At 36.8% G+C, this 23,497-nt stretch overlaps 1 protein-coding gene across 3 annotated transcripts in view; it reads left to right on the forward strand.

Annotated features, from left to right (window-relative positions):
* Positions 1–23,497, forward strand: part of LOC149557441 (choline monooxygenase, putative (CMO-like)) — a 168,659-nt gene that overhangs the window by 48,562 nt on the left and 96,600 nt on the right. For 2 of the 3 annotated variants that reach the window (XM_089832089.1, XM_089832087.1), the window contains exon 2: positions 4,172–4,217. In XM_089832089.1, the coding sequence (XP_089688215.1) occupies positions 4,172–4,217 (46 nt within the window). Of the gene's footprint in view, positions 1–4,166; positions 4,218–23,497 lie in introns of all 3 variants that reach the window. The other variant, XM_089832088.1, reaches the window with a different exon arrangement.

Consider the following 23,497-nt stretch of genomic DNA (forward strand, 5'->3'; position numbering starts at 1 on the left):
AGATCGTATGGTGTTTGAGCTAGCACACTAGAAGGCCATACGGTGTCAATAGGAAGGTCGTATTTTGTTAGAGCAGCACGTAGTAGTATGGTAGGTAACAAGCCATACAGTAGGTAGCAGTCCGTACGATGATAGTGTATCAGGATGTTTGCCGTACGGTAGAGACAATAGAGTGGATGGCCATACGATAGGGCTAGACAACCATACAATAGGGTGATGGGTAGGTGTACGGTAAATTGTGTATGTGCAACAAGAAGGCCGTATAGACAAGAATACAAGGATGCCTTACAGTGATGTATAGTTTTGTGTTGTCTATTTTGAAGAATGGAAAGATGAATGGTGTACGGATGGAGGGGAAAATCAATAATGCAATCTAAACTTAGAGATCCAAATTCATCAGATAGAACCAAACAATAATGGAGATTAGAACATAAATAACCTTCAATTAATATTTGCTAAGAGATGGTGCTCCGATTTTCCAGATCCGAGCGAATTGTTATAGGCAACGAAATAGGGTGAGGGTTGAATCCCATCGAAACTGGACAAACCAAATAGGGAAGGTCTTTCAATTCCAAAATGGAAAACAACTGAGAACTCCAACAAGAATTTGCAGTACAGAGAAAATAATCCACATTGCATACTTACAACTACCTACAAGCTGTGCTTAAATACCCACCGAGGAAAACCTTTCCAAGGGTGTACAAAGATAGCCGATGGCAACATCTACCAACGGAAACAATAAAAAAAGGGTCCAAGATATACTAAATCAATCAGCCCATTAACAATAGTTTAATTAATAATTTATTTTGTAATGAGAACATTATAGTCCACCCATCCAAATTTTGCTTGTTCTCAAGCAAATGCAATGCCGGATGTTGTAGAATGTGCTTGCCCTCCCACATCGCATTGTCCAATGACAGGTGTTTCCAACGTACCAAATATTCCTTCATCGTGCAGTTCCATAGGGTCTTCTGACGTATTTCGATGATCTTGGCCGGTTCCAATATGAGCTTTCCTTCTTCATTGAGCGGCGGAAGGTCAACAGCTACCGTGACGTTTTGTCCCACAGTTTTCTTAAGGTAGGAGACATGAAATAAGTTATGACTCCCCTCTGGAAGTTCTAGCTCATAGGCAACTTCACCGATGCGGTGAACTACCTGATAAGGGCCATAAAATTGTGGCTTGAGTTTTTCTTTCCCCTTTTCCTTCAATGAGGATTGTTGATATGGTTGAAGTCTGAGATAGACCAAATCTCTCATTTCGAAACTTCTTTCGATTCGGTGTCTGTTGGTGTACATCTTTTGTTGATTTTGTACCTGTTGTAAGTTTTCCTTCAAGCATCTCAAGATGTCTTGTCCCTCCTGAAGCCAGTCCCTCACCATTGGTGTACGTCTATCACCCAGAACTATGTCGATGAAGGAAAGGGGTTCATACTCGTACAGTGCTTTGAAAGGTGCCATCCTAATAGACATGTGGTAAGTGGTATTGTAGCAATATTCTCCTAAGTGCATCCATTTGACTCACGCCCATTGTTTTGAAACATAGTTCCGAAGGTAGCCTTCAAACCACTTGTTTACAATCTCCGTTTGTCCATCTGTCTGAGGGTGGTAACTAGTACTGGGCAACAATTCTATTCTTGCCAGCTGAAACAGTTTTGTCCAGAAGACACTAATAAATCACCCATCCCAATCACTGACAAAGTTTTGGGGTAACCTGTATAGACGAAAGACTTATCTAAAAAACAGATGGGCTACTTGTGCAGCCTGAAAATTTGAGGAGATGGCGAAGAAATGTGCGTACTTCATTAGTCTGTCAACCACCACGAAGATACAATCCTTTTTGTTCACTTTGGGAAGTCCAGTAATGAAATCTAGGTAGTAATATTGCCAAGGGTTTCAGTTAAAGAGAGCACCATGGCTTTGGACACAGATGTAGGCATTACATTATCAAATGCTCTAGAGTTGATTATACAATTGCTAAGCCCGTGGCTATTAATGAAGAGGGACACAAAATGTGTTTGGCTTGATATCTAGTAAAAGGGGTACAATTCATAGTTTTTGACGTAAGCCCAGAGATAGATGTCAGAACTGGTAAATTGATTTTTTTGAAGTTTTTCAATTTAGTGAGTTTGGGTGTTTGAGTCTGAGTCTGGCAAAATCATTTTGCCGAGTGCAACTTGAGTCCAAGTCTTGTAACACTGCAAAAGTAGCCACCACCTGACGTGGCTATTGCTGAAAATAGCTATGTGAGCATCCTTTGAGATTTTGAAAACACATTTTACATTGCAACCTTGACAGATCCTCTAATGAACTGATAACTCCAAAGCGCCCCAATATTGATCATTCTTCAAACATATTTGGCGAAAAATCAGCAATTCTCCCTCAAAATCTGACTCCAAACTTGTTTGGAAAAGGTGGAGACAAGCATAACTTTAGCTACAATAAATCTTAGGAAATGGACACCAAGCTCTAGGATCTCACCTTCACTTTGGCATGTGAAAACTAATTGTAATTGGTTGAAGAAACATAGAGATAGCTACACCTTGGGGAATCAATACATCTGCATATAAGAGTTAGATACCCTAGGTGGTTGGAAAAGAATCTTCATATATACATCATTCTAGTTACAGAAACTTCCCAAATATCACAAAATCCACATTGATCGTGCCCCTTAAACTACGGGCATACACAACAGAATGATAATGACCACTTTCAGCACTACTGTATCTTCAAAAATGTCTTGTGATGACAATGAGATTCCACTTACAAATTTGCAAGAAGGCGAAAATGGGATGAACCTCTGTTATAGATACCCTATGGTTAATGGCTTGCATCTATAGAGAGAAATCTTGAAGTTATATTTCTTTCTTTTTTGCTTTCTATAGTTGTGGGCCTGTGGCATCACTTTGAACCAGCTGTTGAGCTTTCTTCAATTTGGCATCACCTTTTTATGAATTTGTTTTGGGTGGAAATTAAAGTGACTTAACCATCTTCAGATTGAAGGCAGAAATTTTGAGTGACTTAGGCATCTTTTAAGATGCAAAGTAGAACTTTTCAGTGGCTTAGCCATCCTTTATTTATGCCCCTGTTAATATTGCAATTTTAGACTCAAGGGTGGAACTTCAACATGTCTCTGCCATGCATAAATCTTCATCAATCTAGTGAATGTGAAATGCTAAGATGATTTTTCCATGGCAGAAATTTCCACTATTTTTGTCACATTTGTGATGAAAGTGGAGCTTGACGATGGCAGGACTAAGTCTGGCACATGCCAATGGGATTATTGTGACTTGTGGATACCCTGGGCAGAGTTTTGCACTGACAATGCCATCGTTAAGATCTGAAGTGGAACTTTGTGATGGAAGAGCCATACTGAAGTTTTGAATGCTCTCATTCTCATCTGATACAGACACCATGTCTATCAAAATACCTGCTGGAACTTCTGGTTTTCTGCCTCTTTACTCATGGGGAAAACTTGAGCAGAAACCTTCACTCTTTGCCACCTACAATTTGGAGAAGTGTCACTCCATATATTCTGCTCTCCCCTTGTTGCTTTTATCTACCCTTTTAAATTTCTGCTACAAGCACCATTCACCCATGTCTGAAATCTGCTGTAGAATGCTGTTTCTGTGGTTGAAAATGTTGCTTGTCAAATGAGATGAAGAGTGACTGTGAGGCTTAATTTGTTATATACATAAATGATGCTTTCACATTGCATGTTGAAGACAGACCCGATAAGGTTAGATTGGCTCTATTCATGATAAGTTTTCTTTTCAGTTGAAAGATTTCATAGGGGTAACATCTTCTAGATCTTTTTTTGACATTAACTAATAACAAAGGGAGCCACTACCATCATAATTACATCAAAATATTAATAATGAACATATCTGATGAACACCTTGCTTTTAGAGAGGAATTTTTGAGATTTTTGAAGCTTCAATATTTTTAATAACAAAGGATTATAGTTCAGAGCTTTCATTCTTAAGTTTTCCTTTTACGTGTTTGTGGATACATTCATGTTAAATGGATATATGATTGAGTAATCGTTGAAATCATTCATTTGAGCTTACAATATTTTGTTAATGCCTTGGATGGAAACTAGTTTTAGAAGACCTTATATGTTTAGGCCATTGCATAAGTCATAAAATTCGTATGGTATGATGGCAGCTCAGGCGTTCTTGGGCAGGTTGAAAATCCACATGATTTTTTCACTGGCAGGTGTGTGCTTCATCTTTTTACTTAATTTCATTTATGTAATTGTAACTTAAGGGAAGGTCAAAATTGTAGAATTTAATCTCCTTTAGATTTAGATTTTATCTTCATGGTATTTTTTGCAAGCTCCTGGGTTAATTCCTTTTATGATTGTAGCTTCTTTAATTGTTTATTTTATTTTACTTTGGATTTTGAGTTCTAGCCACTGGACTTGCATTCAACCCGTTAAATATTTGCTAAATTTTTGTGGACGAAACAGAAATTGATTTTTTTATATCTATGCTTTTACTTAGTTAATTTTGTTGCAGTAAAAACTATTGAGATCTACATATATTATTTATTTTTGTACAGTTAAAGAAAGTTGATGTATGCTCATTGGGTAGAGTACCTTCCCCCAAAATAGAAAAGCATAATTTTGCAAGCTAGTTTCAGATCATAGACAATCTTTTATACAGGGGAATCCCTGGTCTAAAGTTAATTTGATGCCTTAAATTTTTTGTAGATTGCATGTTCTCTTTTGTTGTACACCCTTTATCTGCTGATCTTTACATGTTTAATGTGGGCTATTGATTTGTTATATGGGATAATGTTGCTTGAGCGATGATCCATCTGGTCTCTTTTAATTTATATGTACTCGTAGATGCTGAAACATGGTTCGTGTCTGCACATTCATCATTAACACGCACTAACATTTCCTCATTTCTTATCTCTTAACTTTGATCATTTCGGCCAACTTGATTCATTCAAGCTCATTTCGAAACATTTCAAAATCTTTTCAAAACTCATCTGATCAATTTTGAAATCCTTTCAAAAGGATGCAGAATGTTTTAAAATAATTCCAAATCAACCCTAAACATTTCATAATCAATTCAAGACCTTTCCAATGTCATCAAAATAATTTCCAATAAACTTTAAATCGATTTAAAATGTTTCAAAATGGTCCTAATCCATTCAAATCAGTCCCAAAACATATCAAAACAAACTTTGATCACTTTTAACTAATCTTGGGCATTATCAAGTTCCTCAGTGCCTAGTCAAACTCTATTAAACCCTAATTAAACTTTAGCAAATCAACTCAATCCATCATCTGCGAAATCGTCAAATTTCTCAGTGCCTAGTCAAACCTTGTCAACTCAATTCATCATCAATCATCCTCAAATTAATCATTGACATTGTTGAGTCCCTCAGTGTCATCAAGTCAATCCAATCTTAACCATATCGATATAATAGTATTCAGAGTTCGTCAATGCTATTTCAAACCAACTTCATCAATCAATTTCAATCAATTGTTTGACATCGACAATCTATTAATGTCATACGTCATCAATCCTTGTCCGATCAACTTGATACACCATTAATCCTTGTTTGTCAATTCGACATCATTATCCAATCAATCAGTCATGTTTTGATCCTTTACAAAATCATCAAAATCGATCAAAATCTTCATCATAACCACCAAAATCAGGTTATCCTTGTGTTCAATTCATCAATTTGACCAATCATCAACTAATTTGTCCCTTGGGAATAAATAACCCTTAGTTTGTTCTTGTTCCCTAATCATTTAATCATACTAATTCCCCCTTTTCCTAAATCCTCCATTTAACTAATTGTCCATTTCTTGAATTTTAGGATTTTCTAAATTCCGAATTCCTAATTTCATTTTAAAGGGATTTATGAGTTTTCTTCAAAAATCTTAACTCTTACACCGTCCCCTAGTTGTGCTTTTCACCTCCTCAAATCATGCTTTATGACCCCCTACTAATTTGCCTCCAAATTTCTTCCATGCTTTTCCCTGAATTTTTGCCTCCTAATTGCCTACTAATTAGCCCTCTTATTTCCTCTTCCACATTTTCTTGAGTTATGCCTTGATTGTGCATTCCAAATTGTGCTTCCATTTGTCATAATTATGACAATCATTCCAATTTGCACATTCTTTTCCAATTTGTGCGTTTTTCTCTCAAACCTCATAAATTGAACCTTTTATGCCCTTATTGGGCTAACCACACTCCTAGTACTTTCGTTCTATCATTTTGCTTGCAATCACATTGTCATCACTAAGAGCAACATCACATCTCTGCAACGGAGAAGAAAGAAGAACATAGGTGCATTACTTGAAGGGGGTTTTCTTTGTTTGAAATCGTTGTGTTCAAGGTTCCTTTATGATAGGATTAGTTTGGTTGCATGTGTTTCTGAGATTTGTGGTTGTCTCAGGCACGTTTTCCATGCCTTTTTCTAGTCCTACAGTAATCACATAAATTTTATTTGAAGGCATAAATATTGTATGGTTTGTGGGCTATTGTGGTGGGTTGTGATGGCAATAGGGCTAAACATGTGTTTGACTTGGATGATCCTTTAATATTTGAAGCAAGTAGAATGTTGCTGTAATTTCATCAAATGATAAATCGTAGTGGAGCCAGTCTGTCTTTTCAATAGAGGCTTGTGTAATGTTTGTTGGGTGGATATTTTGCAATTGACATTTTTGGGTAAAAATCTAGTCCCAAAATAGGATGACCAGCCACAGCGTGTGAGACAGAGTCTCTCCTACCTAAAAGGGAAGGCTCCCCCTTCTCACCATTCTTTGGATCAACTCAAGGTAAGTAAGAAGTCAAGAGATTTTGTAAAATGGGCATTACCAATTTCTTTTCTTCTTAACTTTCAAGAAAGAATCCACTTACTTGTGGAGCGAGTAATGGGCAGGGTGAATCTCTAACTGCACTTCAGTTGGAAACAATGATATTGATAAACCTTCACTAACTCAAAGGCTAGCTGAAAATGTACCGGTTTGGCTCTAAGTCTAGTGGTATTTCTATATGGAAAAGCTTTACAATTAAGGCACAAAGACTCCTAAAAGTAAGAATAACTTAACCATTTTGCAAATTAAGAAAGAAGTATAAGCTATAGACAAAGCTTCTAGCTATATATTTCCATAATTGCTCTTGGTCAAAGCTTGGGCTCCAATTGCTTCTTAACTCCTTTTATATTCAATTCACAAGATACATTTACCAAGAACACAAGATAACATGAATCAAAGATAACTTAGATGAATTATAGACAAAGCTTATAATTCAAACAAGTAACAATCTGACTTAATCAAAGTTAAGTCTCAAATGCTTCTTTGTATTTGTTTTTCTCTCAAAATATTGCTACACAAACAAAGTTCTATTGGCACAATTTCTCCAGAGCTCTCTTGCATAAAGATAAAGATGATTTTTACAATGAGGGGGCACTCCTTTATATAGCACAGGAGTTGAGAAAAAGGTGGAGGAAAAAGTGGGAGCAACTCAACCAACTTTGACCTAGTCTAACTAGAAGAGAAATTATAGGGTTATATGCATCTCGCATCACATCTTTTTACATACGTGTAACTTGCATTACATGTAATTACATCCTTTCATGGAATGCATCCTCTCCAACTACAAACATGAAAGAAGAAGAGAGAAGACAGAAGAGAAGGAAACAATCCTAGGGATTGTTTTGAAGGGCCTTGTCCTTGATGATGCAATCCTGGATGATCACATGATTGGGAGTTCTTGTACTTTGTACCGCTACATTCACCTTGATAACCATGGTGTTGCATCTTTTGATAACCGCTAACTTTGATGAATTATCCGTTGTCATTTGAAAACTTGATGTGATCCAACTTTTCTTGTTCAAGTTGTCATGAATTCTCCTTTGTAGATCAACACAAATTGGAGTCTTTGACACTTTGAAAACCTTCTCGATGGTGTTTGGATGAAAACTCTGAATAGCTTTCCATTAACACTATTAACTTTTTTTTTGGAAGCAAAGTGCTTGGAAGGATGGAAATGCTTTGAAACATGAAAGTGTGTGAAGGTGGAATGCATGGGAATGCGTACAAATGAAGATTGTTGATTTTCAAATGTGACTTAGGGTCTTCAAGAGATTATCACATGAAAAATGATTACATGTAAGTGCAACATGCAATGGGGAATGAAAAGTGAGATGTGATGCGAATGCTGATGGAGGATGCACTTTACATGCAAGTGCGAATTATGGATGAGATGCGAAGCATGGAAAAATGCGGAAACATGTATTTGCTCATGAAGGTGTGATTGCATATGGAGAGATAGAAATGGAAAATGGAAGAGGGACATCAAACTTTATAGTCATCTTTGGTGAAAAGGTGAAGTCAAAGTACATGGAAGATGAAAATGACATCTTTTTGCCATTTCAAAGAGTGACTCTAACTCAAAAACGACGTTTTGAGATGCTATTATAGGTAAGGCTTTTCATGTAATTATGCCGTGTGAGTGGATGCGAAAAGTGAGATGAGTGAAAATGAAAGTGGAAAATGAGATTACATGCATGTGCAGATGGTGAATGAGATGGAAAACATGTAATCACAATTTTCGGATGAGATATGAGGTGTTGTGACATGGAAGATGGAAGTAAGACGTGATGATGCTTTCGCATGAAGTGAAACAATAAGAAGTTCTTGGGAAAGAACTCGCAATGTCTTCCAAAAGAAAAAAATGAAAAAGCAAGTAAGCAAAAAATGAAAAATAAGCACAAATCAAACACATGCCTTTGATCATAAACTCAAACATGTCAACAAACAAGTTATTTTCAAGTGTGAATTCGAATTTGGAATTTTGGGAAATTCCAAAAGTGTGAAAATGAGAGTTTTCATCATTTTTAAAGGCAAAATGCACTTTTCATGGCATATATATGGACAAGTGTGCAATAACAAGCCATAATATGCATGAAAATAACAAGATAAGCATAAATTGATGAGCAAGTTTGAAAATGACCACTTACTTGGAGGTTAAAGAGCCAAAATAGCAAGTTTTATAGACTTGAAGACCAATTCTCCCTTAAATCCAGACTTTCAAACAACTTTTTGACTTTTTCCGTACTTGCATGTAATGGACAGTCAATAGTCGAATTTGACATGAGAAGGCCAAAAATGTGGTCTCCAAAGACGAGAGCACACATTAAAACTCAAAAACAACCCCTCTTGATCCAAATATATGGGCTGAAATGTCATTTTTTGAGTTTTTTGAACAAAAACATGACTTTTTTATTAAAAAATCTGGGCCATTTTTTCAAAAACGTGGCAAAAAAATGCGTGTTTTTGAGTCATTTTTGACTTTGAATGCAAAAACGACTTCCCCAAATGCTAATACATGGATCCAAATGTTAAAAAGTGGCTTCAAAACGCATAAAAGTGGATTAAAACTCCAATTTTCTGGGCATTTTTAGCAAAAACGTGATTAAAAAAAAGGCATGAAACAAAAACATTTTGGTTTCTAAAGTTGAAAATGTGTATCACAATGCAATGACAAACACTTAAAATGCCTAAGTTGATTTCTCTTTGGGCAAAAATGTGCTCTAAAAATGATGCACTTTGAAGTTTTTCCCAAAAACGTGCCCTAGGATAGAGCTTAGAAAAATGTCTTTTAGCAAGATGAATCCATTTTTGATGTTAGAAAATCCATTCCCAAACAAAAACGACCCTATTGGAGAAGATCTCATGCAAAACCATCAAGTAAATCTCTCATAATCTCCAAAATCGGGTTCTTGAAGGCCCATTACATGTGCTCTTCCAAAATCAGACTTTTTAGGAGGCATAACATGTTTTAAAATATGCATTTGGTTAAATCGGACGTTTTATGATGGAATGCATATTTTAAAAACTTCCCATAAGGCAAATGACACCTTTTGGGAGGCATGACACATTTTAAAATATGCACTTGGTCAAAATCAGACCTTTTGAGGAGGATTGCATATTTTAATTTAAAGCTCATATTTTTGATGCAATGACACATTTTAAGTGAAAGCTCACATTTTTCCTGTAATATCACCAAAAAGGTCCACTTTTGATATCTTATGGTTCTAAGTTGAACTTTATATGCAGTGACATGTAAAATGTCCATTTTTGACAACTTAAAGTCATTTAATAAACATATATCAATTTAATTTTATTAAAATGTTACTTTAATGGGATATAAACTATATTTATATATCATATTAAAAATATAACACATAAATATCATTTAAAAAGTAACATTTAAATGAGTATTTAATTTAAATATAAAAAATTAAACAGAAACTATATAGTTTATATAGTCACTTTAAGTGAAAAATCAAAAAGTAACTCAACTTAAAATTATAACATAAAGTGCACTATAGTTACTTTAAGTGAAAATTTAAATGATAAAATAACTTAAAAACATAACATAAATTGAATTTAAGTTATATTTTTCAAAAAGTGAATGTCAAATCAGAAATATAGCATGATATTTTTAATTTGTGTTGTTGCATCAAAAATGTCCACTGTTTGGGCACTAAAACAACCATAATTCTTGACTAACAATTTCGATTACGCTCTAGTTTTGACCAAATCAAAGGGGAAACCAAAAGCCATGACATGAGCAAAGCCAAAGGACTAAAAAAAAACAAACACAAACTCAAAAGAAAAATAAAATGATGATGAAGGTCTCAAAAGTCAAGCAAAGGCTCAACAAAAAACAAAACGAAAAAGACTTGACGAAAGCCTTCAGTAAAACAATTTGATATACGAATTGAAATTGATTGATTGATCAACATTAAACAATTGAATATCAAATTCAACTTAGAGAGATGCAAAACTAGCTTGAAAACGTTTTGTGCTGTTACCAACATTTTGTGGTGACAAAATGTAGGAAAACAATGTCCCCAACATTTGGTGAATTAAGTGATTAAATTATTATTTTAAAGTTGTCCAAATAAATCAAATATTAAAAGGATGACTTCAATTTTAATTTAATTTAATTAAAAGTGACTTTAACAAAATAAATATGATAAATGTCATTTCAACCACCGTGTTGGAGAAGCTACTCTATGAGATAAATTACAGAAAGTTCACTAAATCATTATAAAAGGAGGGTTCACAATGCATTGAAGAGGTGTAGGTTTGTTGAATTTGTTAGATGTTCTGCATTGGTTAAATCTCTGAGGATGCAAACTTTTAGTAGATTGATTATGACCTGGACGAAATCACAACTCTTCCTTGGAGTGGATTTGTGACAAAGGCTACACTTGTGCCAAAACTATTGAGTATCTATTGGAGACAAAAATTATAGATAAGCTTCATAATTAAAATAATTATAGAGGATCTGTTGGGTGGATATTTTGCAACTAACACTTTGTTAAAGTTCAATCATAGAATAGGTAGACCAGCCACAGTGTATGAGACAGAGTCTCTCTTACTTTTAAGGAAAGGCTCCCCCTTCTCACTGTTCCTTGGATCAACTCAAGGTAAGAAAGAAGTTGAGGGAATTTGAAAGGGTGTTACCAATATTCTTTCCTCTAACTTTAAGAAAATAATCCACTTATCTGTGAAGCAAGTAATGGGCAAGATAAAATCTCCAACTACACTTCTATCTAATAGCTGGAAATGGTGATACTGTAAACCAACACCAACTCGAAGGCTGATCGAAAGCATACTGCTTTGGCTCTATGTCCTGTTTTAATCTATTTTATTAGAATAACCTCTACCATTGGGGCACAAAGACTTCTAGGAGTAGGGAATTCTAACTATTTTTGTGAATTGAGAAGGTAATACAAGCTACAGTTAAAGGTTCTAGTCTATGTATCACCACAATCATTCCTAGTCAAAGCTTCAGCTCCAATTGTGTAATACCTTCTCTAATGACGAAATTTAATATTATATTATAGTAGTTAAACTATAAAGAAATAAACACTATGTTAATTTATAATATAAGTTGTAAGAGACAATTGATTAATGAAATATCTTGATAGCTCGAATTATAATAAACATCTAAAGTGAATAACTAATTAGATAATTACTAATACCATTATACATTAATTAAATATTATAAATTTATATTAATATCAACTAAACACAACTAAATATAAGTTAACAACTAGATCTTATTAAGTGATAAACTTATCTTAACTAATAATAACTAAAATATTAACTAATAAATTAATACTCCAGGTTGTGGGCTACAAATCTTTAACTAAAATCTGCGAAGCCAAAAGGTCATGACATATCCACACATATTTTGGTGGTGTCATGTATATAATAGGAACAATATAAATTTATATGAAGGACACACATAATTACTCGGAAGGTGCCCCACCATGTGTAAACAACCATGTAAATTAATGTTAGTGGGAGCAACAATTAAAAGGAATGCATTGAACACCAAAAATATTAAAAACATAACCATTTTCTCATTGCCAAAATTGCTACATTTCCATTTCTTAAGGGAAGGACAAGTGTAATATTATGTGGATGACAAATAAAGAAGAAAATGGTTTTAAATTTATCTTTACTCCATATGAAAAGAAAACAAGTAAAAATCCAAGCTATGAATAATAATGAGAGAATGACATGGAATATAAAGAGGAAAGATAGGATCAAACAAACATGGACCAAAAATTTACATTTGGAGCATAGAACAATTAGGTGTAGTCTATAAAGTTTGAAATAATATCAATTAATAAATATTTTCCATGCTACGAAAGGAGGAAGAGATCTAAATAGTGAAATCTGTATCAAATTAAATACAAAGTATTTCCCTTTACAAAGAATAAGAGTTAAACTACGGGAGCATGTAAAAGGTAAACATAAGGTAAGTAATATTTATTTCTATATGAAATGGAATATTGTGTTAGTTCATTCTCATAGAAAATAAAGAATAATATTATTTCATCTATACAAATTGAAGAATTGTGCTTGACTTATTTTATTTTAAGTTCTTATATTTTAATATAATATTTTATTTAATATACACACCATGAAATATTATATTAGTTTATAATGAAATATTATATTAGTTTATAACTTAATTTAAACTAATGATATTTGTGATTATTTAATTTTGTTATTTTGTTTATTAATTAAATATATAGAAATGATAGATCAAATATTCATAATGTCATTGTAGGGACTCCGCTCAGTTCTATATGAATGGCTAGATGAAATCCCCTAGTGCAACTGTAGGAAGTGAGCGTAAGGTTCCATTATCCTTCTGTAGTAGCCCTACTGGGAGACTATCAACCTTTTTGCTAGAGACGTCAATCAATGATGACTGTACGCTAGAACCTAAAGGCAAAAATGATGCTACTGTATGATGACTGCAATGCAGTGAGGGGAGGCCGTACAGTATAATAACAATTCTGTATGGTACGAAAGAATGGGTGTACAGAGAGGGAGGTCGATGCCGTGGGTTGTATGGCCGTACAGTGAAATAGTGGGCTGTACAGTGGGAGACTAAGTTGAGTCGTACAGAGGAAGATGTTGGCTGTACGCTATGTTCAATGAAGGTCGTACGTAGTGTGCCTGTAGGGGGAGTGCTTGGTCATACGGTGTGATTGAAAGGGAATGTCTGGGCCGTACGATGTGCCTGTAGAGGAATGCTTGTGCTGTACGGGTGATGGACAGAGTTGAAGGCAATGGAGTAAGGGTGAGGGTGGTGAAACAAAGAGAATTAAAAATGCAGATAAGAAAGAGATTGAATTACCCAATTACACAATAGATAATTGATTAAATTAAACACAAAGACTTCTCCAATTTGCAAAATGATATTGCTCTGATTTGCCAGTTCTGAGCGAAGTTTTATAGGTGACGGAATAGGGTGAGGGTTGAATCCCACCGAAACTGTAAAGACCAAATAGGGAAGATCTTTCACTTTCGAAATGGTGACCAATAGAGAATCCCAACAGGAATTCACAGTACAAAGAAAATAATCTAAATTACATGCCTAAAGACTACCTACAAGTCGTGCTTAAATACCCGTTGGGAAAACTTTTCAAGGGTGTACAAAGATAGCCGACGACGACACAACTACGGAAACAAAAATAAAAATGGGTCCGAGATAACTAAAATCAATCGGCCCATTAACAATACTTTGATACATAATTTATTTTATAATGGGAACATTACAGTCGTATCCCAAATTTTGCTTGTCCGCAAGCAAATGCAATGCCAGGTAATGGACAATGTGCTTGTTGTCCCACGTTGCGTCATCCAATGGCAAGTGTTTCCAACGCACCAAATATTCCTTCACCGTGTGGTTCCGTAGAATCTTCTCATGTACTTCGATGATCTCGGCTAGTTCCAATATGAGCTTTCCTTCTTCATTGAGTGGTGGAAGGTCTGTGGCTATCGTGACGTTCTGCCCTACGACCTTCTTCAGGCATGAAACATGACAAGCATTATGAATACGGCTTCCCTCTGGAAGTTCTAGCTTGTACACAACTTCACCAACGTGACGAACTACACGATAGGGGCCATAAAATTGTGGCTTCAATTTTTCTTTTTCCTTTTTCTTCAATGAGGATTGTCGATATTGCTGGAGCCAGAGGTAGATCAAGTCCCCTACTTTGAAACTCCTCTCCATTTTGTTTTTGTCGGCGTACATCTTCTGTTGATTTTGTGCCTGCTGTAAGTTTTCCTTCAAGCATCTCAATATGTCTTGTCCCCCTTGAAGCCAGTCCCTCACCCTTGATGCGCGACTGTCACCCAGAACTGTGTTGATGAAGGAAAGGGGTTCGTACCCATACAGAGCTTTGAATGGTGTCATTCTGATGGACATGGTACGTGGTATTGTAGCAATATTTCCCTAGATGTATCCATTTGACCCATGCCCGTTGTTGTGCCAAAACGTAGTTTCGAAGGTAACCTTTGAGCCACTTGTTCACAATCTTCGTTTGTCCATCTGTTTGTGGGTGGTAACTAGTACTTGGTGACAATTCTGTCCCTGCCATCTGAAATAGTTTTGTCTAGAAGATACAGATGAATCACCCATCCCAATCACTGACAATGTTTCGGGGTAACTCGTGCAGGTGAAAGACTTCTCTAAAAAATAGATCGGCAACTTGTGCGGCCTGAAAATCTTAGGGGATGGCGAAGAAATGTGCATACTTTGTCAATTTGTCCACCACTACGAAAATACAATCCTTTCCATTCACCTTGGGAAGCCCTGTTATGAAATCCATCGAGGTACTTTCCCACTTATGTTCTGGAATTGGCAGCGATTGCAGTAACTTGACTGGTAGAGTATGTTCGGATTTGTTTTGCTGGCAAACTATGTATTCTCTTTCATACTGCAACATGTCCCCTTTAAGTCCTTTCCATGAAAACCTCTCTCGTAGACTTCTATAAGTTTTGAGGAAACCTGAGTGTCCTGCCAAGGGTGAGTCGTGTACTTCAAAATTTTCTGCTTCAATTTGGATTTTGGCACTAAAAATATCCGATTCTTATAGTAGATGATGTCATCCACTACTCTGTATCGATCATCTTGGGTGTTGCCATCCATTAGCTCACAAGAAAATGTGTTTTTAGAGTATTCTACCAACAGATGTGCCTTCCAATGAGCTGAAATCTAGTTTAGTGAGCAGATGGCGGGTTTCTTAGACAAGGCATTTGCAACCATATTGTTCTTCCCTTTCACATATTCAATGTCAAAATCAAAAGCTTAAACCTTGCTTACCCATTTTGTTGCCTCTCGTTCAAGTCCCGTTGCTATAGAAAATATCTCAAACTGTTGTGATCCATACGGACGACAAACTTGGCACCTACCAAATATTGTCAGAACTTGGTTAGTGCATGTATGATGGCCAACATCTCTTTGTCATAGATGGAATATACGCATTTTGTTTGCATAAGCTTTCTACTCTCATAAGCTATGGGGTGTCTATTATGCATTAGTACCGTGCCAATGCTTTCTCTGGATGCGTCGCACTCTAAAATGAACGGTCGAATGAAATCAGATAATGCAAGTACGGGACAAGTGCTCATTGCCTCTTTCAGCTTATCAAAAGTGAGTTGTGCCTTTTCATTCCATTGGAAAGGGCCCTTCCTTGTCAGATCCATTATGAGTGCGTTGAGTTGAGAGAATTCTTTAATGAACCTCCAATAATAGCTGCACAGTCCGAAAAACCCTTGCAAATCTGTGAGTGATTTTGGGGGAGGCCAATCAAGGATAGCCTAAATCTTCTCTTGATGAACTTGAACTCCATATTTACTGACAACATGCCCCAGGTACAATATTTTTGTTATACCAAATTCGCACTTGGATTGCTTGGCGAACAAAGACTGCTCCTCCATGATCCTTAGGACTTCATCCAGATGCTTTAGGTGCTCCCATGTCCTACTATAAATGAGAAGATCATCAAAAAATACCAACAAGTACTTACGCAATTGTTTGTTGAAGATGCGATTCATGCATGATTGGAATGTGGCAGGTGCATTTGTCAATCCGAATGGCATGAGCAGGAATTCATAATGCCCGTAGTGACACCAAAGGGCCGTCTTTTCTACATCTTTCTCCCTCATGTGGATGTGATCGTATTCGAAACAAAGATTTATTTTTGAAAAATAGACTGCGCCATGTAATTCATCCAGCAACTCATCTATCCTTGGAATGGGATATCTATTCTTTATCGTTTTTTTGTTCAACACACGGTAGTCCACACACATGCACATTGTCCCGTCCTTCTTGACCAAAACTACTGATGATGCAAAGGGGTTAGAACTGGGACGGATCCATCTTTTCTCCAGTAGTTCCTGAATAGTCTTTTCGATCTCATCTTTGATTTTCTTGGGATGACAGTAGGGTGTGGTTATGACTAGCTTGGCTCCAGCTTCCAACTCAATAGTATGTTCAAACCCTTGAGGCGGTATGCCAGGAGGAATGTCAATGAAAACTTTATCATGTTTACTCAAAATATCTTGGAGATCATCATCCTGGGGAGGTGTCCGTTGTCCTTTTATAAGTTCTGCTAAGACAAAACAATGTGCAGCCCACGCAACGTCATCATGCCAAAAAATTGGCTCCATCCGATGTGCAGAGACTTCCTTCGGACCCTCATTCACCATTCTACGGAGAACAACCTTCTTTCCATCGACAACAAAAATGAAGTCCATCCATTTGAAACTCTGAGTGTATTCAAGTGTTTCCATCCACTGTATGCCTAGAATAACCTCCATATCATCAAAGTCCACTATGAAGAAATCTTCGGTCATTGTGTGATTCACCATTGTGATGCTTAGCTAAGGAACAAGGTGTGTGCAGGGCAGGAGAGTCCCTTCAACAACCTTGACCTAGAATCTTGCGTGCGTCTCCATAGGTAGACCTCTTGGCTTCACCAGAGATGAGTTTATGAAGTTTAGAGTAGCCCCGCTATCGAGCATCACCATAACCCTTTGTCCTTGAAGGGTTCCTTGTACACAAAACACCATGCACCTCAGGCTATCAGCAAGGGCGATAGTTCCTCTGCGTTGTACCAATGTTGCAATTCTTTTTGTACGGTTCAAACTAACCATGCTTGTGTCGTCGTAATGTTGGTTGTCTTCGACAGGTATTTCTTCCTATTTGTCCTCATCATCGGACACAACCTCAATGTAATGGATCTTTCCTTTTCTGAGGCATTTATGGCCAGGCTCCCAAGGTCCCTTGCAATTGAAACAAGGTTTCTTCCTTTGGAGCTCTTGTCTGGTGGCTTCGTCCAACAATGGCTTCTTGGGTGGAGGTTTATTATCTCTGTCCCTTAGAAACATCGACGGTTTGGAATGTGAGTAACTTCGCGAGGATGATGTCGATGACGATGCCATACTCCTTGCCTTCTTAGTGGCCTCCGACAGGGTGGTAGGATTGAACCCCTATACCATCCTTTCAGTGGTTCTGTCAGTCCGTCCATGAAGAGCACTATGTGTCTTCTTTTAGAAATGTCTATGACCAAAACAGAGAGTTTCTGGAATTCTGCGATGTATTGGTTGACCGATCCAGTTTGTCTCAACTGTGCCAAATCTTTGAAATTAAGTTCTAGATCTTTATCATCAAATCGATTTGTCAATCTCTCAGTGAATTTCGCATAAGTAATTATTTGGTTATGCCCTATTGTGATGGTGCCGTGATGTCACCATTCATGCGCAACTCCCTCCAAGTGCAATGCTGCAAATTTGATTGTTTCTTCTTTTGGCATGGGATTAAGTTGGAAGTAAGTACCGACCTTCATTACCCATGCTTGCGCTGATATGGATCCGGATCTGTCAAATGGAGACAAATTCACTTTACTCAACTTCCTTCTCAGATCATCATTAAAATATCCTCTGTTTCCACCTCCCAAATATCTCATTCTTAGATCTGCATAATCTTTGTAGGATATATCTTCCCCAAAATTTGCATTCTTCTAGTCTTCTTTCAGCTGTTCTTGCATTTCTTCAAAGGTTGGCTGCTTCCTTCCAAGTGGTGTCTAAAAAGACGGCATGGAAGGTCAAGAGCGTGCTGGATGAGGGGTTTTTTTACCCAACATCGAGTCTGTGCTGTGACTATTTTGTTCTCCAGATTTTTTATTGTTTGCCAACTTCTTGAGTCTCTTCCATGAGTCATTGGGTATCAGTGATCTGTTCCTGATTCTTTGCAGGTTCTCTCAGTAGTGCCACGACTTTAGCTGCCACGACTTTAGCAACTATTGGTTCCAGTTCAATAGCCATTCTATCAAGGGAATGGGTTCTTTGTCTCTTCCAACTATAAACTCTCATTCACTATTCACAGGCCGGCAGGATCGAAGTGCTCTGATACCACTGTAAGGTTCCATTGTCCTTTTGTAGTAACCCTACTAGGAGACTATCAGCCTTTTTGCCAGAGATGTGAATCAATGATGACTGTACCCTAGAACCTGAAGGCAAAAATGATGCTACTGTACGATGACTACAATGCAGTGAGGGGAGGTCGTACGGTATAATAACAAGTCCGTACGGCATGAAAGAATGGGTGTATAGAGAGGGAGGTCGATGCCGTGGGTTGTATGGCAGTATGGTGAAATAGTGGGCAGTGCGGTGGGAGACTAAGTTGAGCTGTATAGAGGAAGATGTTGGCTGTATGCTATGTTCAATGAAGGCCATACGTAGTGTGCCTGTAGGGGGGGTGCTTGGCTGTACGGTGTGACTAAAGGGGAATGTCTGGGCCATACGGTGTGCCTGTAGGGGAATGCTTGGGTTGTACGGGTGATGGACGGAGTTGAAGGCAATGGAGTAAGGGTGAGGGTGGTGAAACAAAGAGAGTTAAAAGTGCAGATAACAAAGAGATTGAATTACTTAATTACACAATAGATAATTGATCAAATTAAACACAGTGACTTCTCCAATTCACAAAATAATAGTGCTCTAATTTGCTAGTTCTGAGCGAAGTTTTATAGGCGACAATATAGGGTGAGGGTTGAATCCCACCAAAACTGTAAAGACCAAATAGGGAAGATCTTTCATTTTTGAAATGGTGACCAAAAGAGAATCCCAACAGGAATTTGCAGTACAAAGAAAATAATCCAAATTGCATACCTAAAGGCTACCTACAAGTCGTGCTTAAATACCTATCGGGAAAACTTTCTGAGGGTGTACAAAGATAGTCAACGGTGACACAACTACAGAAACAAAAATAAAAATGGGTTTGAGATAACTAAAATTAATCGGCCCATTAACAATAGTTTGATACATAATTTATTTTATAATGGGAACATTACAGCAAGATCCTCGTATGAATGGCTATTGTGCTAGTGCGAGAGATAAGTAACCCTGTATAAATGGCTAGATGAGAAATGGATAATATTGTGTCAGACACCATGGAGATTAATGGAATCTTTATCATAAGGTATGTGAGGCGTTAAGGTCTCCATCTGACCACCATGACTAGGATTAATAAACAATTTCCATTTGTCAGAATATTTTGATGATACCAACATATGCATATGTGATTGGCCTTGGATAGAGGATGTCCCGTCGAAGAACTTTATGGGAGCACTCCATGAGGAGATGACGGAATAGCTAAGGGTTAGGAAGCCCGATTTGGAGATGTCATTAAGGTTGGGGTTAAATTTGAGGGTAGAATAGTATAGTTAAATTTATTATTGTTACGATTTTAACAATCATTTTGCAAGTATTACTTATCCCAAGATAACCCAAATAGTGGGGACATTATAGATTGCTTCTTAACTCTTTACACTCAATTATTTAAACACACAACAATGACATGAATCAAAGACAACAAGTACAAACTATAGGCAAAGCTTCCAATTTGCACTATCACAATTGCTCTCAACCAAACTTTTAGCTTCAATTGCTTCTTTGTATTCACTTTTCTTCGAAACAATACTATACAAGCAAAGTTATGCTTGCACAATTCTTCATAACTTTCTTACATACAATAAAAAATGATTTTTACAATGAGGGGGCACTTCTTATATAGGAGAAGAAGTGAGAAAAAGGAGGAAAAAGTGGGAGCAACTCAACCACTTTGACGTGGTAAAACTAGGTGAGAAGGATTATTGGATTGCATGTCATCAGGACATGCAATCAAACTACATGTAATTGTATCTCATGCAATTCATTTTCTCCAACTACAAACATGAAAAACTAAAAACTGAAAGAAGAAGACAGAAAAAGTTGAATCAATCCTAAAGATTATTCTAAAAAGCCTTATATTTGGCGATACAATCATGATTGGTAGGAAGATCTAGGATCTCCATTGTCTTTGAGGTAGCTTCAATTTTGATTGCATTCACATGTGCTGATTTTACAACTTTGTAGTTTTTTGCAAGAGAATCCCACAAGTGTTTTACTACTGTACAGATTTGTACGTAGCGAAATTGTTCATCGTGTGTGATCCAAATTCCTTAGAAACAAGATCAACATTGCTCTATTGGTATATTTCTAAGGTTATTTCTTCTTCTATGAATAGGTTGTCATGTTCAGTAAGGACATTGCATCCCATTTGCTCCAAATCGTACATGATCTTTGTTTCCATTGTTTAACAACTTTCCAATGATCCCTGTAACTTTGTTAGAAGTTTTCCATGTATCTCCTCCTTATGACCCATGAGTCCTTGCTATTTGTAGAGCATATCAGAAGATGGGATGATGTCACATGCAATTAAGGTATCTAGGTCAACATTTGCTATTTAATCCCAAACACCCAAAATTTCTTTCAAGGTATTGATTTCGTGATTTAAAGAGGCAGTCATGTCATGTAGTATCTCCTTAACACCTCTGATATTTTCAAGAACTTTGACTACATCCTTGATGGATTGAACTCCTTCAAAGATCACTTCTTCAAACCAAGCCTTTGTTGCTTCGGCTAATTGATTCTCCTAGGCTGTCTGAGATGTGATGATCTTAGGTTGTGAAGACTATTGATGGATGACCTCATTAAGACGAGCAACCTTTTGCTTCAGCTGATTCTTCTTCTTCCAAATCTAGTAATTGATCTTTAACAAGTTGGCGAGTGCATCTTGAGCGTCCTGTAAATACCCCAATCGTAACCGTTTACCAAGTTCAATTTTGGTGAACTTGTAATCTGAGTGGTTGAGCTCCTCAGTTTATCTACCAAAGGCTTTGCAACCTTGACATACTTGGTCTTTTCAAAATCAAAGATAATTCTTGAAACGACCTTGGCTTTTGAAGATTTAGACTTAGTCTTATTAACAGGGAAATTGTCTGGAGGTATTACAACTATCTTTCTCTTCATATTGATTTTTCCCAACCACGTGGGTAGGCTAAAACCCTCATTTGCTGGAACAGAGTCAGTGGCTACATCAGACATTGATTGTATCTCTGTTGTGACTGTGCATGCTTCAATTAGTATGGCCAGAACCATGGGTGTCCTCTGAGATGATTCTGTCATGAACATCTCGAACCTTGCAACCGAGGTATCAAGTTGGGAAACTTGATCTTCTATGAGAGTTGGAAAATCTTCAAACACATTTCCCAAGTTCCCGCACTACTCCGCTGTGAGGATAGGAGCTGCCAAATAGGTGAAAGTTGGAAATTGCAAAAAGATGCATCTGAATTGATTTACCCTCTCCTAGGCTCCATTTGATACTCTTCTGATTACCAGCTCTTTGTCAAATTGACACTTGAAATGTCCAAAAAGTGCATCTTGGACTCTCTTGTAATGATATTCTATCTATGTCAATGTGATTTGATCGCAATAGTCCCAGATAGGAACTAGAGTCCAATCCCCCTTGGTGAAAATCCTGAGAACGTTCCCATGGCCATAACAATGTATACTAAGTACAAATTCATCTAGAAAGGTACTGATTTTCCCACAGTAAGCAACTGCTCACATAGTGCTGTGCTTATAAGTTCTCCCAATAGATGGGTTCCTTGTTATCAAAGATTTGAAGAATAAACTTATACATCCATGGGTCAAAATCACAAGATTTCTTGAGGCCAGAAACTCTTGTGAGAAAAGTTATCAAATTCTTAACTTTTGGTTTGAAGTCAGATCTATGTATTGTTCTGGGCCACCTAGAGAAATTAGTTTTCTTATTATCCAACCAATATGTATTTATGTGCTTTTGATAATCCAATTTGATCTGATTCATAGTTGTAAAGACATCTCTTTAGTCAAATCTACATATTTCAAATTTTGAGGAACTTTGAAGATTTTCTCAATGATGTCGGGATCTAGGCTAATGATGACCTTGCCATCCTTATTCTTGATTGTTATGGTCTTAGGGCTGAAACCTTGAGCACATCCCAAGACAAACTCAGGGTCTAGGGCAGCCATGAAAAAAATAGACACTAGATAAATATTGCTTCTTTTCATATGTTTTGTCTCTCTATTAGTAGGGGCTTCAATCCTTTGTAAGAAATCAATCATGTCTACATGCCCAATCTTTGTATCTGATACTTGATCCAGAGGAGATGGGACGAGTGATGCAGTCGCATGAGCTAGCTCCTTATCATACTAGTATTTCATCTTCCCTTTGGATTTTATTGGCACAGATAACTCTTGCGCTATAACATGGAAATTTCACAAATTAAATACATCATCTAAAGGGATTGGTTCCATAAGATGTAAGTCTTTGATTGGCAAAGGTAGATCTATGAGAACAAGGTGTTCAGATTATTGATTAGATACTCACGAAACACATGTGATGGCTGTAAATGATCCAAAAAGCATATGCATTTGGACAAAAGGGACTAAAAATGGGACTTAGGAGGATGGATTACATGTGGGTAAGGATGGGTTTTCATTTGTATGGCCAAGAGTGCAAGCTAAGTCAATAGGAATATGTGAATGGCTACTTTGGTATTTAAAAGAGTGACCTTTTACCAAAATTGGGTTCTCTAGAGGTAGTTACATGTGGTAATTACATGTACTAATTATTTGAGGTACACATGTAATTGGGTTTAGAGGATGTAATTGCATGTGTTGGAAAATGGATGAAAGATGTATTGACATGAAAAGATGAAAGGTGAAAGGATGTGGATGCACTTGCGTTCTTGGGTAGGAATTCGTGAACTTTCTCCAA

This window comes from Cupressus sempervirens, chromosome 5 (assembly GCF_028749045.1).
Source record: "Cupressus sempervirens isolate cs-2001-9-10 chromosome 5, ASM2874904v1, whole genome shotgun sequence".
Taxonomy (NCBI): Eukaryota; Viridiplantae; Streptophyta; class Pinopsida; order Cupressales; family Cupressaceae; genus Cupressus; species Cupressus sempervirens.